Source organism: Passer domesticus, chromosome 10 (genome assembly GCF_036417665.1).
Source record: "Passer domesticus isolate bPasDom1 chromosome 10, bPasDom1.hap1, whole genome shotgun sequence".
NCBI lineage: Eukaryota > Metazoa > Chordata > Aves > Passeriformes > Passeridae > Passer > Passer domesticus.
In genome coordinates, this window is record NC_087483.1 from 9,530,879 (window position 1) to 9,547,945 (window position 17,067).

Below are 17,067 nucleotides of genomic sequence, written 5' to 3' on the forward strand. Positions count from 1 at the left end.
ACACAAACAACCTCCCGAAACCCAAACCAAACCAACAAAACCCCAAAAATAAACAAAAAACCCAGAAAAAGTTAAAAAAAAAAACCCAAAAACAAAAAAAACCCAACCCCCCCAAAAAAAACAAAACAAAACAAAACAAAACAAAAAAAAAAACAAAAAAAACCCAAAAAAAACCAAAAAAACCCACAAAAAGTGTGCTAAATTATTCTGGTGGGCAGGTCCTGCCAGTCAAAACCCGCTGTCAGCAGGAGGACCGGGCGAGAAGCCCAGCGAGGGGCAGCCCTCAGGGGCGGGGGCTCAGCTTCCCGCCGTGCCGCCCCTGCTGGGGAACACCCCCTTTTCCTGAGGGGAAAGAAGAAGGAAGATGGAGCCGCGGCCCGTCCCTCACGCCGGCTGCCGTCGCGCGACCCGCCTTCAGCGCACAACCCCTTCCTCCGGCTTTGCTCCCGCTCCCCTCCACGGCGTGATTGCAAAGCTACACTAGAAAAATATTAATTATGCTGATGTTTCGGTGCTCCCGCCCCCAGCCCGGAAGAGGTTTCCCGCCGTAGGTGGGCGGGAGCGGGGATAACTCCCGGGCTCCGGCGGCGCTGCCGCCCTGTCCTGTCCCGCCCCGGCCCGTAAGATGGCGACGCGGCTGCTCCGCCTGCGCGGCCTCCTGAGGGCCGCCGGCTGCCGGCCCTTCTCCGCCCAGCCCAGGTGAGCGGCACCGGCCGTGGTGGGCAGCGCTGGGGCGGAAGGCAGCGAGCCGTGAGGGAGCTTGGGTTCCGTGAAGAGCGGCGTGAGTGTCTTTGCCGAGCTGCTGGGGGCTGTGTGTGTGTGTGCGCTGTCCGCTCGGTGCGGGTGTGTGCGCGCTCCTCAGCGTGTGCTCGGAGCGTGTGGGTGCGTGTGTACGCGGTGTGTGGGGCCGTGCCCCCGTGGCAGGGGGCGGCTGGGGCTGGGCGAGCCGCGGGAGCCCCGGCACATCCATCCATCCCTGCCCGCGATGTGCCGACCTTTGCTCCACTTGCCGGGAGCGGCGCGTCCCGTGCTGGCAGCAGGTGACAGCGGGCGCGACCTTGCCCGGGCACCGCGTTCCCCCGGGCGGCAGCAGAAGGGCAGGAGTGGGATCGCTCCTTCCCAGACCTTCTTTCCCGGTATGAGAAGAAGGGAGCAGCCAGGCCCTTCCCTGGGTGACTCAATTAAACAAAAGGTTGGGCTTGAATAAAACTCAGCGTCGTCTTAAACGGCTTTAAAAATAAGGTGGAGCTTTTGAGAGAGTCGCTGTGTGCCTGGCTTTGAGGGTACAAAGTACTCAACAAGCAGGTTGCTGTATCCTGTTTTTTCCAAGTATTATTTGACGTGAGTCTGTGTTTCAGGGGGGTTATTGCACTGGCAGAGCCTGAGTAACTACACGTGGTAGTAAATAAAGACTTCTGTCTCTGTAGCAGAGTAAATAAGCATAGGCTCAGCTGAGTTCTGTAGTACTACACACAGTTGGTGTGCAGAGGACCTGAGAGACTAACAGAATAGTTTGGGGAAGGAAAAGTGAATGCCTTTTCCATGTACTCAGCTCTGTACTTAAAGTTTCTGATGTTTCATTGCTAATGACAATACAGCAAAAGCAATTCACAAATGTGAATCCAGTGCACAAATGTGAGAAGTGAATTTTTATTTCAGCCTTAAAGTAGTATGTCATCTTTGATGTTCCAAAGCCCTACAAAAGTGTTATAACCCCTTCTTTCTTACTTCATAATTAGGCTTTCCTTTTGTGGTTTCTACTACTGACATTTAGTTCCAGTTTTTGTTTTTTTATTGATGTATTCTTTTGTTTTCATTAGGGTAATTTTATTCTTTTACTTATATATGTATTATTATTGTTTTTAATTTATTTGAAGTGTTAAGAACAAACCAGCCTTGCTTTACCTGCATTAATAGTCCAGTGGAGTGCAGTGTTTGTTATTTCTTTGTATTTATCATGGGCATCCTTTAGACCTCATGGTGTGCCAGAATTGGGATGTGAGCTGTGTTTAATAACACAGGCGTTTCCTCCCTTTTCAAAGGGTTATGCAAATAGGGTGCCTTTGTTCTAACAGATGCATTAATTTGTGTTTTTCCAGTCCTCTGCAAACAGAGCAGCATGGCACAAAGCGCCTGGAGCCATCTTCTGCTAAAACTTTGACTGACATAGGCACTCGGAGGATCTTCTCATCAGATCATGATATCTTCAGGGAGAGTGCCAGGAAATTCTTTCAGGAAGAAGTGCTGCCTTTTCATGCAGAGTAAGATAACCTCCTAAACATTTTGGTTTGCCAATATTAATTTTTTTTCCCCAGAATGCTTTCTGCAGTGTTTCTTCTGATAGAACAGGATATCAAGTTTGTTAGTTTTCATATACAAGCTTTCTATTTCAATTTTACCAAATTAAAACAACCTGTGAAAGTCATGCATGAAGGAGAATCATACATAATCAAAATTGAAAATTAGGCCCACAAGCAGAGAAATGCACTTTGCAGAGTTGCAGCAAAGTTTCCCTGCCTCTAGGATTAACTGACACAGATGTTTTTGGGGTAGAGTTGGGGAACAGTTCAGTTCTCTCACTTTTGGGAAATAGTCACTGAAAAAGGCTTTGATCATCTCTTACTGTGTTGCAGTAGATTTTGTAGCTACATGCAAGTACTTATAGCATGGTGAGGTGAATTATGCATCGCCAAGAAACTTGCACAAAACATGTTTGACTTTCTTTATTTTTTGTTTCTGTGGAAATATGTGCATTTTCTGTATAGAGTAGAAGTGTTGCAATTCCACTGAACTGTAGCTGGAGGGTGGTTTGAGCCCTTATTTTAGTCATATCCAATCACATTTTAGTGGTGAAAAGGCACAAAATTAACTCAGGGTGTGGTTTTGAACCAAAAGTGTCAAGCTGTAGTAGCATCTTAAGCAATTTCTAGTTTACTTGATGTGAAAACAGCAAGGGATAGTGAAGGGCTTATTCTGAAGCTGCCCTGCTAGATGAGAGAATCCTGACCCAGCTCAAGTGTGTATCCACAAACAGCTGAGGAGCCTCAGTTGTGTGGGTGGAACATCATGGCTCTGGGGCAGGAATGAGCAGCAGGAGGCTTACAGCAGGCTTGGTGACAATTTGGTTTTTTTTATCCTCAAACCACAACCTTGTAGTGGTATGCTCTTCCACTGCACAGTCATATCTGTCCATAAAACCAGATGATTTCCCTCATTTTGTGTTGGAAGGACTTCCAGGGCAGGTTTGTGAACATATATTGGCTGTGCTTGAGGTTGCTGAAGGTCCTATTTGCCATCTTGCTGACACAATAATTTCTTAGGGAGGCTGTATCAAGTTCAACTTCTGTTCTTGCATCACTTCAGTGGCCTATGAACCACTGTGTTGTCACACCTTTCAAGGAAACCACACCTTTCAAGGAATCAAGGAGGCCTCAGGCACAGAACATTAATTGTCTGGGCTGAGGTGAAGGGACAAATGTAGCATCAGTGAATGCAGTTGTGGATTGTTGGGAGGAGAAGCTTTGGTGCTGGGTGAAGTAGGGACAGGAATGTCCCTGCAAGTGGGGAATGGGGGAAAGCAAAGATGGTAAAAAGAGATTTAAGATTTCCAGTGTAGGAGCAAAAGCTCTGTGAGTTAGCCAAAATACTGGAAGAGCTTGTCCAGAGAAGCTGTGGCTGCCCCATCACTGGGAGTGGTCAAGGCCAGGTTGGATGGGGTTTGGGGCAACCTGGGATAGGGAAAGGTGTCCTTCCACCCATGGAGGGTGGTGAGAACTGGATGACCTTTAAGGTCCCTTCCAATCCAAACCTTTCTGTGATTCTATGATTCTGTTTTATATGTAGGGTAAGATCCTTGATTAACTGCAGGTAAATAGCTGTGGTATAGCTCTGCTGCACACAGGTGTGTCAGAGGAATGTCTCTGATATAATCTGTTTACCACATCATTTTTATTAGAAAATAAAGGCATTTTTAAATAAAAGAAAACCTGGACCGTTAATGGCCATCCGTAATGAGTTGGCAAACCCCATAAAGAGGCACTAATTTTCCAAGAATAGGTGATTCCTGTGGTGTTAAAGTTTGCAAACACTCTGTCAGCAGATAAACCTTAACTATCTATTTACACAGATGTGAAAGTACCTTAAAGCAGTAATTTAACAAGATAGAGTACTGACTCATAAGAAGTGCACAGGGACAGATTTTTGTACTAAATTAATATGGTATTATTTGGTTCTGATAAAGCATTTTTCATTGGTAGTTGAAATCTTTGATGAAAGATACTGATGTGTTATACTCATTCTTTATGTGGCTAAATGTACATTTATAAATGGAGTGTTAGGAGGATAAAGACCTGCCTGTAATTATCCAGATGGCTGGGGCTAAATTGCCTAAATCCCAGTCTGGTGTAAGAGTCATAACAAGTCTTAGTGAAATCTTGTCAGGTTACACATTGGAAGCAGGAGTTCAGACTTGTTTTGCAGTTGGTGTCCCTGCAATGCCAGTGCCATCTGTGCACTTGAAGATTAGAAAGTCTGTGGTTAAGCCACTGCTTCTTGCCTGTGACATAGAGTTGTCTGTGTCCCTTCACACTGCCTGCTGGTGTTCCAGTGATAAGCAGTAGCACGTGGGGGGTTCAGTGTGTGACCCTGGCTTTGTGTTCGTTCCACAGGTGGGAGAAGGATGGCCAAGTGAGCAGGGAGCTCTGGGAGAAAGCTGGACAGCAGGGCCTGCTGGGTGTTGCTATTGCTGAAAAGCATGGAGGCATTGGAGCAGATATTCTCTCTTCAGCCATCGTCTGGGAGGAGCAGTGAGTACTGCATGCTTCAGGAAGAGTGTCAATGATCATATTGTTTGTGACTGTATTTTTTTTCCCATAAATTATCCTAATTGTGGTCTACATTTGCTTACAGAAAATGATGTTATCTTTTCTGTGAAAAGGATATGTAAATCCCTCCTGTTTTAAGTATTCTGGATCATTGTTTGAGTAACACTGGCTTTGTGACTGAGGGGAAGGTTTGTTTTTTTTTTAGCCTGGTATGTTATGTACCCATTTGGCTGTGAAATTAACTTCTATAAATAATGGTAAAAGATCTCTGAGCTTCTGTGTAGTGGGGTTTTCTTCATTATTGTCTCTGTGTTGTAATGGTGCAAGTTCAGTGTTCAAGTCTTTGGTAGGACTCTTTTTCTGAACTCTCCCATTTTTTTTCCAGGATGTATGTTAACTGTACAGGCCCAGGGTTCAGCCTGCATTCAGATATAGTCATGCCCTACATTGCAAACTATGGCTCTGAAGAGCAGATTAAACACTTCATCCCCCAGATGGTTGCAGGCAAGTGCATTGGAGCTATTGCCATGACAGAACCTGGGGCTGGCAGGTAAGCCACATACTAAAACAATGGTCTCAACATTATTTGCTGTCTGTTGATTTGTCAGTTAAAAACATTCTGAGCCTTCTGGTTAGTTACTTTACAGACTAGACTATCCTACTTTATGGATAAGACTCAAAAAACCTGTTACAGATTACTTTGTTACAGCTTTGTCATTTCAGGATAGTAGCTCAGAATCCATTCCTGTGTTGTCCCACTGTGGACAAATATGCTTTGTATTTGCTTCTGCAGTCTGAGTTTGTAGTTGTCAACTTGCTTGCATGTGAGCATACTTACAACATGAGAAAAAAAGTGGGCAGATGTTGCTCATTGCTTTTCACAGAGCCTCCTGATCAGGATTGAGCCTGTGAAGAGGATTGGTTTTATCTGCCATTCGTTGTCTGAGGTGTACTGTGTAAGTGGCTGCTGACCTGTTGATGTCAGTGCTTGCATTACACCACCTCCCACAAGCAGGGATGGGGAAATGGGACGTCATGCTCCTGTAGGGTTGCATGGATTTATCATCCTTTTCCACACCCTGCTTGTGGTTTCTCTTACACTCAGCTATTTCATGATGTCTCGCTATTCTTTCACTGAGCCCATGTCTGGGTGGTATAAAATCTACCTTATTTTGTACTGGATAGAATCCATGATACAAATTGCAGCTTCTGGAATGGTTTTGTGAAGGACCTTTTCAATTTTGTTTCAGTGACTTGCAGGGAGTACGGACATATGCAAAAAAAGATGGAAGTGACTGGATTCTTAATGGGAGTAAGGTATGTGCACTGACATGCATACTGCTTGTGGGCTTTAGGAACTGAACACATGGAGCTGAATGCAGCAGGATGTGCACTGCTCTCAGCATCTCCTCCCAGTCCTTTTGGTTTGGGTTTTTTTTTGTTGGTTATGTTGTAGGTGGGATTTTTTTCCAGTTACTTTTTTTTATAGGTCTTGCGATATGTCTGTTGCAGGCAATTTACAAACTGATTTATGGGAGGGTTTGTTTAGGTTGTTTTTTTGTAGCTTTAAAATAAGCCTATTAAAAGGCTTATTTTCCCTTAAACTGTGAAGGAGAGGGGGAGAAATGTGCTATGTGTAGTATGAGCAGTATGGTTCTCAGTACTGATGTTTAACAATAAAATATATACACTACTGCTGTGAAATCTTTTGTGGCCTGAGTTGCTACAGTGCAAGCTGTGGAATCTTTATTCAGGAGCTTGTTAGAAAAAAACCAAAACAGCTCCATCAGATGCTCTCACTGTGTTGTCAAGTTGGGGCAAAGCAGTTTTTTCATTACCATAATGAAAAATAAGAAGGCAGAAATGGTGTTGAAGTGGGAGTGTAGGTTCAACAGGCCATTTTTTTGGAAAGCTGTGAAATGTCTTAATCTTATTTTGTACTGCTGCTGATAACATAGTAGTGATAGAGACTTAGCAGAATTTCAGTGGTGACAATGTGTGCAAGCAGACATACATGCATAGGTGCTAAAAAGGTGCTCATGCCACTCATTTGAAGCCACACAGGACAGAAAACTTCCTTTTGCTGGACTTAAGATGGATCCATTTGACAGGCTCATGAGTTGTTCTACAGGATAATAGTGAACAGTTGTGGCAAGAAGCCATTGATAGTTTTGAGTGTTAAGCCTAAATAATTTAATTTCTAGACAAGAGAACCTCTGTGTTTATTTAACACCTACATTTGATACTGTATTCCTTCTTTATCATGGGACAGACAGAAGAAACAGATCTGTGCATTCTTCAGCTTCACACTTCTGTCCCACACAATACTTCCCAAATTAATGTCTGCCTTGTTCCTAAACACTTAATATCAAAAGCTTGAAATTCTTCTGGACACTTGAACCTTGCCTTTCAGTTCACCTCTGAAAGTGTCAATGTAATTTTACTTTCTGCTACTTGGTGATCTCTTCTGACCTCTATCCACCTTGCTTTATTCTGAATTACTTTTTTTTGCAGGTGTTCATCACTAATGGTTGGATGAGCGACGTGGTGATCGTGGTTGCGGTTACAAACCGGGAGGCCCGATCCCCTGCTCATGGGATCAGCCTTTTTCTGGTGGAAAATGGAACAAAAGGTTTCATCAAAGGACGCAAACTTAACAAAATTGGCCTGAAAGCTCAAGTGAGTTCATGCAACCTCTGATGCAGTGGATTTGGAGAAAGTCTAAACCCACTTAATGCCTGGCTAAATAAATACAAGATGGAGCTATGGTTCTGTTCTAGTTGTTAGACTTCAGAGCACAAACATGCAATGTAATGTATCCTGATTTTACCTCTGGAAGTCTGAAGCATGTGATGTACAGAGAGGCTGAGGAAGCTGGATGCATTTACTTGGAAGAAGCCTGAAAGAACAGGGATTTATTGATGTGTTTAGCTATAGAGATGGTGGGGGGCTGCTCCTTCTTTGAGGAGGAGAGTGGCAGAGGAGACAAGTTACATTAAGGAAAATTCTTAGTAGGTGTTAGGAAAGAAGGTCAACCAGGAAAGTAGTTGGATACTTGCACAGGGGCTGAGAGAGGTCTTGAGCCTTCATTTTTTGAGCTTTGGAAAGCTTAACTAGACAAGGCCCTCTTGTCTAGTTGGTTGTTTTTCTGGAGCTGCTCTGAGGAGGATGTAAGCTAGATGACTTCTGGAGGATCCTTCCAGGCTAAATCTGGGATTTCAAGTTGAAGTGCACAATAGCAAGAAAACAATAGGGAAAAATTAGTTTAATGGGATGAGAATGTCAGACTCACTGTTGCATTTCTAATCCTCTTAGGACACAGCAGAGCTGTTTTTTGAAGATGTGCGGTTGCCAGCCAGTGCCTTGCTTGGAAAAGAGAACAAAGGCTTCTACTATCTGATGGCAGAGCTGCCTCAGGTAAAAGGAATGTGAGTGTTTGCTGTCTGCAGGAAGAATGCAGAGACAGATTTTGTCATTAGTTGTGAAGTTCATGTATTGTGGTGAGCCACCTGGGTTGCTGAAGCCTTTGTAAAACCCCAGAACATTTCTGTGGGTTAAGCTCACAGGAGAAATAGTGACTAGATATTCTCAGGAGGTCAAAATTATACAAGTTTACTGGCAAAATGTAGAAAATCAAGGAACTTGGACAAAGGATGTAGTGCAGTATTCAATTAACATAAAACACTTGCCTTAGCATTAACTTAGTGTGTTTAACTTAGCAACCTTTAAACCTGTCTGATGTTATGTTGCCCAAAATGTTCAATGAAAAGATAATTAGAAAAAGAAAGGGAAAAAGATAGAAAAAATAAAGAAAAACACACATGTAACTACCAACTCCTGAGTTCTAGTGATGATGAGGTAGAGACTCCAAGAGGCTGGTAGGGTCCAAGACAAGGTCCTTGTGGTCAGCCTTTTAACCCCCAGAGCCACCCTGGCTCTCCCAGATGGGACTGTGGTCACTCAGCCACTCAGATCCCTTAATCAGCAACTCAGCTCTTGAAAAACCTGAGGGCAGTGTATTAAAAAGAACATACCACAGATTTCTTGTGTACTTGTAGTATGGAAGCACTTTGCTTAGTAAATTAAGTATAGCTTGGACATCTCTGATTGATTTGGCATTCTCTCTCAAGACAGAAGCATTGCTGTTCTAGCTCTTCAAGTAGAACCATATTAAAGTTACATGGAACTCTGTTCATATAACAAAGTAAAGAAACTGTTTAGCTGCCAAAATACCTTGCTACTTTACAAGTCAGTTTATTAAGTTTTGCAATTATTTTGGAGGACAAGGAGGCAATGTTGTTTTCCAAAATGTGTCTGTGCTGTGTCAAAGCTATGACATACCTCATTTGGAAGGGATCATATTTTTTAATTTTATACTGTGAGTAAATACAAAACCTGATCAAAGGAAATCTTGTAATGCTTTAAATAGATGTCCCCATGAGCAATGGGGCTCAATGCAATGCATCAGACTGTTTCAATGTTGCCAGAAAAAATTGTCCTGCATTTAGTTTTGTTTTTCACTGTGCAGTGAAGACAGAAAAACAAGCCATTTTTGTAGGTTTTTTTACCCCTAGAGTTGTCCTACTGAAATTGTTAAATAGAATTATTGTTTAAACTGAGCAGGGGAAGCCAATAATTGAAACAGAATCTGATGTGAATTTTTCAGTCAGATTCCTGTGGTCAATCTGTAGCTATTTTTGAGTCATTGTGATGGAGCATTATGCCAGTAAAGCCTTAAAAGTGAGCTTTAGACAGCAAGGCATTTGTCCAACTCATTAATTTCAGTAATGCAGTATGTCTGGTTTGATATTTTATGTGACTTCTGCTCCCACTCCCTTAATGAACAGCACTGAACATCTGTGTCCTAATTGTGCATCTGATGTGGAGAAATGTAGGACTAACTCAACTGCATTCTGTAATTTGTGTTTCAAAAGGAAAGACTGCTCATTGCTGATATGGCTCTTGCTAGCTGTGAATTCATGTTTGAAGAAACAAGGAATTATGTGAGGCAAAGAAAAGCTTTTGGGAAGACAATTGCACATTTGCAGGTGAGTTAGAACTGAGCTCCCTGTGTCCAGATTCTAGTGTGTGTTTGCTGTACAGCTGTGTATGAGGAGTGGTGACCAAATGAAAATCATTGGGCTGTTTTAAAAGGGTCATTTTCAAAGCTTTCACTGTGGCTGGATTTTGCCTCCCTGCCTGTTTTTAAATTTTGAAATGCAAAAAGAATAATTTTAAAGAAGCACCAGGAAAGCATTAATGTATGTATTTTATGATTTGGGTAGGTAACCTCCCAGCAGTGCTGCTTCTGAGGGGGAAATAGGTAGGCAGGAAGTATCCTGGCTGCTTGCTGCAGCTGGAGAAAGGTTCCCTTGTTGATCTGAGGCTTGCATTTTCCTGCCAGAGGTGCTAATCACAGGGTCCATCACACCTGCCTGAATTTGTCTGTGCCTGAAATCCTGGGGGCAACCTGTGCAGGTGCTGTGTTCTCTGCACACAGAGCGTTGCAGAAAAATTATTTTGGGTGCTCCTGGAGGAGGGGGACTCCCAGCAGTGACCCTGGTGCCCGAGTGCTGAGGAGGTGCTTCATGACTGTTGTGATGAGATTCCTCAGCCTGCAGCAGCCTGGGTGTTTGTGGGGCTGTGTGTAAAACTGTTGGGTGATGCTCTGTGGGCAGAGCTCACTCCTGATGGGGGTAGGTAATTGAATTTTGAGGTGTTTGTGCCTATGCTCCTTAGCTGCAGTCATAAAATAGATGTTGCTTTCTACAGGATTACTATAATACAATTTTCCTGACCAGGACATAAACTGTTAGGGCTAAAGGAGGCCAAGCTCCTGCCTATGTCTGGTTTATAGGATGGAGCTGACTCTTATGGGCTAAAGATGGGCTGCCTCTTTTTTTGATATACTTTTGAAATAATCAACAAAAAAATCCATTTCTGCATTTTGAGACTTTGTTTGACAAACTCAAATCTTTAGTTGTGAAGAGCACCAGAGCTGAAACTTTTAGAGGCTGGAATGCTAGATATCCTTCAGGGGATTATGATCTTCATAGTTTTTAAAGTTAAACTTCAGGAATCTGTAATTCCAGATGGAATTTTCACTGTGCAACTGAAACACAAAAGAACTATATTTTAACTTCTTTAAATGTAGGTAGGGGATGCTTCCTATTTGTAGTAGTTCACTGTGCAGAGGTCTCCAAAATAATCTCCCTTTTTAGGCTAGGCCACCAGCAGGTGGACAATAAATTTCATCAAGTATATTATTTCTGCCAAAATAATGAATTTCTGCACTTCATTTTTTTTGTTGCTGATGACTTGATTGTGCATATTATAAATAATCCTTTCCAATTAGAGCTCTGCCTTGGGCTAATTCATTTAGTCATGCCACATCACAGCATTTGAAATGAATTCTTTCCTTGTAGTGGTACAGTGGTCCAGTGTATTTATTGTCAAGGGAAGCAAGATTTTTTTTTAATACATATTTCTAGAACTGAAATAAGAAAGAACTTTTATTAGTGGGTGATGTTTTTATCCTCTTCCTACCAGAATTACAAGAAGATGGTGGAATGCCTGCCTGGTTTGGTTTTACATAACCTTATGATGGATTTTACCTCTTCTATCTAAACCTCTTTATCAATGTGACAGAACTCAGTGCTGAAAAACTTTGATATTCTGAAATAAGTTTTATTTTTTGCTTCAGTTTCTTTGCATGTAGCTTAAACTCTGAAAGATACATAGAAAAAGCATTCAGTAGATGGTGAAATGTTGTTAATTGGGAAAGTTCATGGCTCTGCAGAGTGAAAGGACATTCCCTTGCCAGAGGGAGCAGAGGGTGACAGAGCGCTCTGGGCCTTCTGCCACTTGCTCTCTAGGAATTTGTTTTCCCTTTCTCTCTTGCTTTTTCTCTTACGTTTGTGTTTTGAGTTGACCTTGAGAAGTAAAGAGCAGTAACTTTGTCTAACAGGACTGGTGAATACATAATTGTCTGGAAAGTATGATGTCTTCTGATGTACAGAGCCAAAGTTTGAAACAGTGATTTCTCACAGCAATCCTTTTGGAAAATGCTGCGTTTTCTACCTAAAGTATTAAACTGCCCTGTACTTCTTTCCTCTCCCCTCTCCATCTTCTTCCCAAACAAGACAGTACAGCACAGGTTGGCCGAAATAAAAACTCAGATCTGTGTGGGCCGAGCTTTTATGGACAACTGTTTGCAGCTGCACGCAGACAAACGCCTGGACTCTGCCACAGCCTCCATGGCCAAGTACTGGTACGTGCTCCCACTCATCTGGGGGTGTCACTTGCATCATCTTGGCTCTAATGATGTGGGCAGCAAAAATCAGAGTTACACTGAGGACTAAGTTTGGTCAACCAGATCAATTTCAAAATAAAGGCTTACTTTTAAATAGGCTTCCATTAATAACAAGATCATGCCTCTGCTTTAGCTTTATTGGTATTTAGACAAAAATTCACATTTCACTGTTAGCAATTTGTTGTTGGGTATTTTCTTGCTTTTCTTTGTTGTTTTTTAGTGGGGTATGTGGCTTTGTTGGGTTTTTTTAAAGCAAAATTTGAATATTTGGAGCCAAATTTAAATATATTTGAAGCTCTATGATACTGTTTAGTTAATGTTACTTAACAATAGCTGTTTCACCTAGCCAGTTTTCAAAGCTCTCTGGTTTTGGGAAGAAATAGTTGGCTACAGCTGTTGCTGTAATTGAAACTGACCAGTGCTTTCCTATATTGTCCAGAACTACTTCTCCCTCACCCTGTCCTTGGTGGTGTCATATGTTAATTTAGTTTTAGCAGAGCAAAACAACTGGAAACATCTGAGGTAGTGGTACATGAATTTGTATAGTTATAGCTCGTTGCAAAGATGGGAGGAAAAAGCCACATGAGGCATGAGCAAAGAAATTTATGGAATATATGCTTACAGTTTTTAGGCTTTTCAAAATAAGCATAGAGGAAATGAACAGAAATATTTGCAGTGGAAGGAAGGGTTCTGTTCCTGGCAGTGATTACCTAGAAGTACCAGGTACAGAAGCAGAAGCATTCCATTTTGAGGAGGAGGAAGCAACTAATGCCAGCTGAGATATGCAGACTCACTTCCTCAGCAAATTTCCCTAAGCAAGGCTGTTGAAAATCCTTCACTTTCACAGCTGTTTATCATCATGATTTGTTGGGGATTTCCACTTTCACCAGTGGTGTCCCTGTGACCCTTCCATAACACTCACTTAAATGCTTCAATGTAGAATTGCTTTATTCCCTAATGTATTGGGATGTTTTCTCCAGTCCTGAATTTTCCTTCAAACTTCTTGTATGGTCAATGACTTGAGTTAGAGCTTTGAAGGAATTAAAAACCTGTTTTGTGCATCTTTTTTTTCATATCTGGAAAAGGTCCGTAGGGTTGTTTTGATTTGGTTTTTTTTTGTGGTGACAGGTTGTGGTACATACCTGAAATTTTGAATTTGAGAATGTATTTAGGAAAGACAGTTGCAGTAACTCACAGCTGCAGAATTACATTTGGTATCATAAACTGTAAAGGTTTAAATGAATGAGGGGATGGTTTGGGGAAAAGACCATTATTCCAGAAGAAGCAATTAACTTTTCATTTTCATTTCTTCTGTTGTCACTGAAAGCAGTAAGCTTAGAATGTGGTTTTTTCATGTCTTCTAACTATAGCTTGAGCTTCCAGTACTGGAAAAAAAATTCAATTTTTTTTTTGCTATTAAATCCATATTTTGTTGTCAAAAATGCTGTTGAGAATTACAGTATGTTTTAAGAATTGAAGGCTATTGCAGAAAAGGCTTTTGGGAAAGTTTATTGCAGAAAATAAATTATGCCCAGGTGATGGTTATGCTCAAAGGGTATCCTGGTGTGTTGCTAATGGCAGTGGTGGGGGGAAGCCTGGTTAGTTGTTAATTTCTGACAAGCTGAGTGATTTGGTAAGAAAAGAGACTCTATCAACTTGCTTCACAAAAGGATTCTCTTGGCCTGTGAGAAAGGTAAACAAGCCTGTCTGTTTTGAAACCTTTCCTTCTCCAAAAGCTGTCCCATGAAGGGAACAAACCTTTAATGCATTCAGTTGAACAGTATTTATTTCTTACTAATCATGTTATGTTTTTTTTCTTGTGAACGTATCTTTTATCTTTTGCAACATGATGTCCTTCTAAAATCAAATTTCCTTTTGGCCATTTAAGGTGTTCTGATCTCCAAAACAGCGTGGCTACCCAGTGTGTACAGATGCACGGAGGATGGGGGTACATGTGGGAGTATCCAATTGCCAAGTAAGTGTAACATTTCAGATTGTCTGATGAAAGATTGCCAGCAAAGTCAAATAAGCACTTCCTTTGCATCCCTGTGCTAGTTGTTTAGTGTTAGTAGTGATTTAATGTTCCTTTTTTCATGGTTAATTGAAAGGGAATCTACTGTACAGATGTCTGCGGGAAGGTTTTGGTTTGATTCCCCAAATAACTCAAATTCTGTTCAACTATTATGGTCTGGTTTGTTTTTTTTTTCACAGAAGTGTGTTTTTTTAGAAGAAAATGTTAATTGAAAAAACAGAAGCAAAACTATAAAAAAGTAGAAATGAGGGGAGCTGGTTTTATGTTCTATCTGAAATTAAATGCATATGGGTGAAGAAAACATGTTTCTTCTACCACCGAGTATCAAATTGTTAAATCAAGAGCATAACTGGCTACATTCAGCTTTTTTACACCTTTTAAAATTAAAACATTAAGAGATTTATATGTAGAAAAAGAAATTTGCCATTCCCATTTAGAGGCATTTATGGAGCTTTTGTATATATCCTCATGTATTGTCTGTGAAGTTTGTGTGCAGGCCATGTGACACCCTAAGTAGAGATTTTGTGCTGTTTTCATTAAATATATCAAAGAGGTGGTAATAACAATGCACAGCAGTAAATACAAGACTGCTGTGCATTGTCATAAGTAAACTAATTTTTTTAACTGAGGAGGTTTAGATTTTATTTAAATTTTAAATACGTTGAGTATGAAATATTACTTTAAAATAACTTGTTCCTCCATGTTTTCATAGAGTGTAATTTGTGAGTGATCTGCAGTGCCTTATTAAAGAAAGGCCAGTTTGGGGTGTCCTTTAAGCCCTGCTTGTCTGTGTGTACAGTAGTTCCCCACACAGGGTTTTATTATCTCTGTGCTCCAGTAATAAGTAGATTTCCAGAGAATGTCACATTGCTCCTGTGTGAGGGAGCAGAATGGAGATGGAAAAGCTCTGTCATCGTCCTGTGTGCTGTCAGCAGGAACAAGAATTGGGAGTGGAGCAGCAGCAGGAGTCTGGGTTTATAGGGCTTTATATTTTTGTTTAATTAGAGGCACTAGTGGAGACTTTACACTATAAACAAACAGGGAAGAGGTGCTGACCCAGTTCCTGGTTTGGCACACCCCACCCTGGAAAGTTGTAATATTCCAGGTAGTTGAAGCCTCTTAGAAAATACGCACTACTTTATCAATGGGAAGAGTATACTTTGAAAGAGGGATCTCTGAAGATAAAATGCTCTTTTTTTTGATTGTATGGTCATTCTGAGGTGTTGTTTGTAATATTTCCTTGTTTTGTTTTTTTCCTCCCTCAGAGCTTTTGTGGATGCCCGTGTTCAGCCAATCTATGGTGGTACCAATGAAATAATGAAAGAACTTATTGCTAGAGACATTGTCAGTGACAAGTAGGGCAGATGCTTACTACTTTGCAGAGTCTTGCAGAATCCTTTTCTCTATTAATATATGGCATAAAATCAGGCATCAGAATGTAAGTAAAACAAATATGCTGTATAATGTTCTTTAAAGGAAGTGACACTTAAAGCACATGTTAGTAATAACAGTGTGCTCACATGCAGGATATGTAATATTTAATGAACTTAAAATTTAAATTGTCTTTATAACACAGAATAGTTCTCTGGGTGTCAAGAGCTGTGGTAGTGAAAGGCAATTTTATCTCTGGAATGTTGGGTAGCTTGGTCTTTCAGGCTTGAACCCATTGTGTTGAATCCAAACCTTGCTTTTCAGAAGCAGATCTCGAGAGAAACCGTATTCATAACAAATAAAAATATTAATGTAGCTTTGATTTTGTATTTCCCCTTGAGAAGCAGAACTTGACACTTGCTGTTGTTGCCATACACCTGCTCACTGTGCAGCAGCTGACCTCTATGTTTACATCTAACCCGGAATGCCTTATTTTAATTACTTTGGTCAAATAAACATAATAAAGCATTTCTATGCAATCTCACGCTTGGCTGCGGTTACTTCAAAGCCCGCGGGGAAGCGGGGGCATCTCGCTCCGTGCCCGCGTTCGCCTCAGGGCGCTGAGGGGCAGTTCGGAGGGAGGAGGCAGTGTGATGCAGGTGAACTTGAGGGCTGTTTATTGGCACTATGACTTGGACTGTGTGTGTTCAGGAGGGTGTTTTAGCTCTCTGCCCACGCTGGGCGTTAAGAGTTGGCGCTGCCGGAGCGGGGAGCGGCGGGGCTCCCTCCCGTCCCTCACGGCCCCGGCGCGCGGGGGGGTGTGAGGGGAGGGCGCTGTCCTCGCGTCAGGCGGGGCCCCGCCAATGGCGGGAGGCCACGCCCCCGGCCCGAGCCACGCCCTCCGGCGCCCCGGATTGGCCGCGCTCCTCCCCCTGAGGAGCGGGGGAGGCCCCGCCCCGCCGCGCTGCGCTTTAGCTGGGCGCGGACTCTTCAAGAGCGGCAGTGTGAGCCGTGGCGGGCGCCGTGCTGTGCGGGCTGGAGGCGGCGCCGGCGCCGGTGCCGCTGCGGAGAACCCGCCGGACGCGGAGGCAAGCGCGGGGCGCGGCGCGGCGGGGCGCCGTGAGGCGGCGGGGGCACGGAGGGGCCGGGCGGCGGTTGGTTCCCGCGGCGGGAGTGGCGGGTGCGCATGCGCGGGGTGGGGGCGGGGCGGGGGTAACGGTCCGTGCGCGCGGCGGGGCGGGGCCGGCGGCCGTGAGGCGGGGGCGGGGCCCGTGAGGGGCGGGGCCGCTCCGCGCCCGGCCCCGCGTGTTCCAGCCGGGATTTAAACAGCGGATGGAAACTTCCCGCTGGGAATTACCGTGTGTCCGCGGCCACGCAGGGCTGTGCCTCCGGGGGGGACCCTGCGCGACACTTCCCGGACCGCGCACCGCTTGCAGGGTGTGCTTCAGATGAAGTAGTTAGCAAAGCTCTGGGGAGCAGCTCAGATCCAGGTCCTGCAGCCCGCCTGGAGAGCTCCTCTGTGCTCCCGA

General features: G+C 43.2%; 2 protein-coding genes across 6 annotated transcripts in view; both read left to right on the forward strand.

Annotated features, from left to right (window-relative positions):
- Nucleotides 1–541: 541 nt before the first annotated feature.
- ACADL (acyl-CoA dehydrogenase long chain) lies at nt 542–16,082 on the forward strand. Its single transcript, XM_064433638.1, has 11 exons — nt 542–699; nt 2,100–2,261; nt 4,668–4,805; nt 5,209–5,373; nt 6,074–6,140; nt 7,338–7,502; nt 8,139–8,240; nt 9,758–9,871; nt 11,966–12,093; nt 14,024–14,110; nt 15,433–16,082. The coding sequence occupies exons 1-11, from the start codon at nt 626–628 to the stop codon at nt 15,524–15,526; spliced, it is 1,296 nt and encodes a 431-aa protein (XP_064289708.1). The 5' UTR covers nt 542–625; the 3' UTR covers nt 15,527–16,082.
- A 404-nt stretch (nt 16,083–16,486) lies between these two features.
- The window catches only part of KANSL1L (KAT8 regulatory NSL complex subunit 1 like), a 61,499-nt gene continuing 60,918 nt past the window's right edge, over nt 16,487–17,067 (forward strand). For all 5 annotated transcript variants that reach the window (XR_010368964.1, XM_064433711.1, XM_064433713.1 and 2 more), the window contains exon 1: nt 16,487–16,626. The gene's annotated coding sequence lies outside the window, so the exon portion shown is untranslated. The remainder of the gene's footprint in view (nt 16,627–17,067) is intronic.

Bases quoted from the DNA above. Each gene is read 5' to 3' on its own strand.
- ACADL (XM_064433638.1), top strand. From the start codon at position 626: ATGGCGACGCGGCTGCTCCGCCTGCGCGGCCTCCTGAGGGCCGCCGGC. The intron at 700-2,099 runs GTGAGCGGCACC...GTGTTTTTCCAG, and splicing joins CCCTTCTCCGCCCAGCCCAG to TCCTCTGCAAACAGAGCAGC. The intron at 7,503-8,138 runs GTGAGTTCATGC...TAATCCTCTTAG, and splicing joins AAATTGGCCTGAAAGCTCAA to GACACAGCAGAGCTGTTTTT.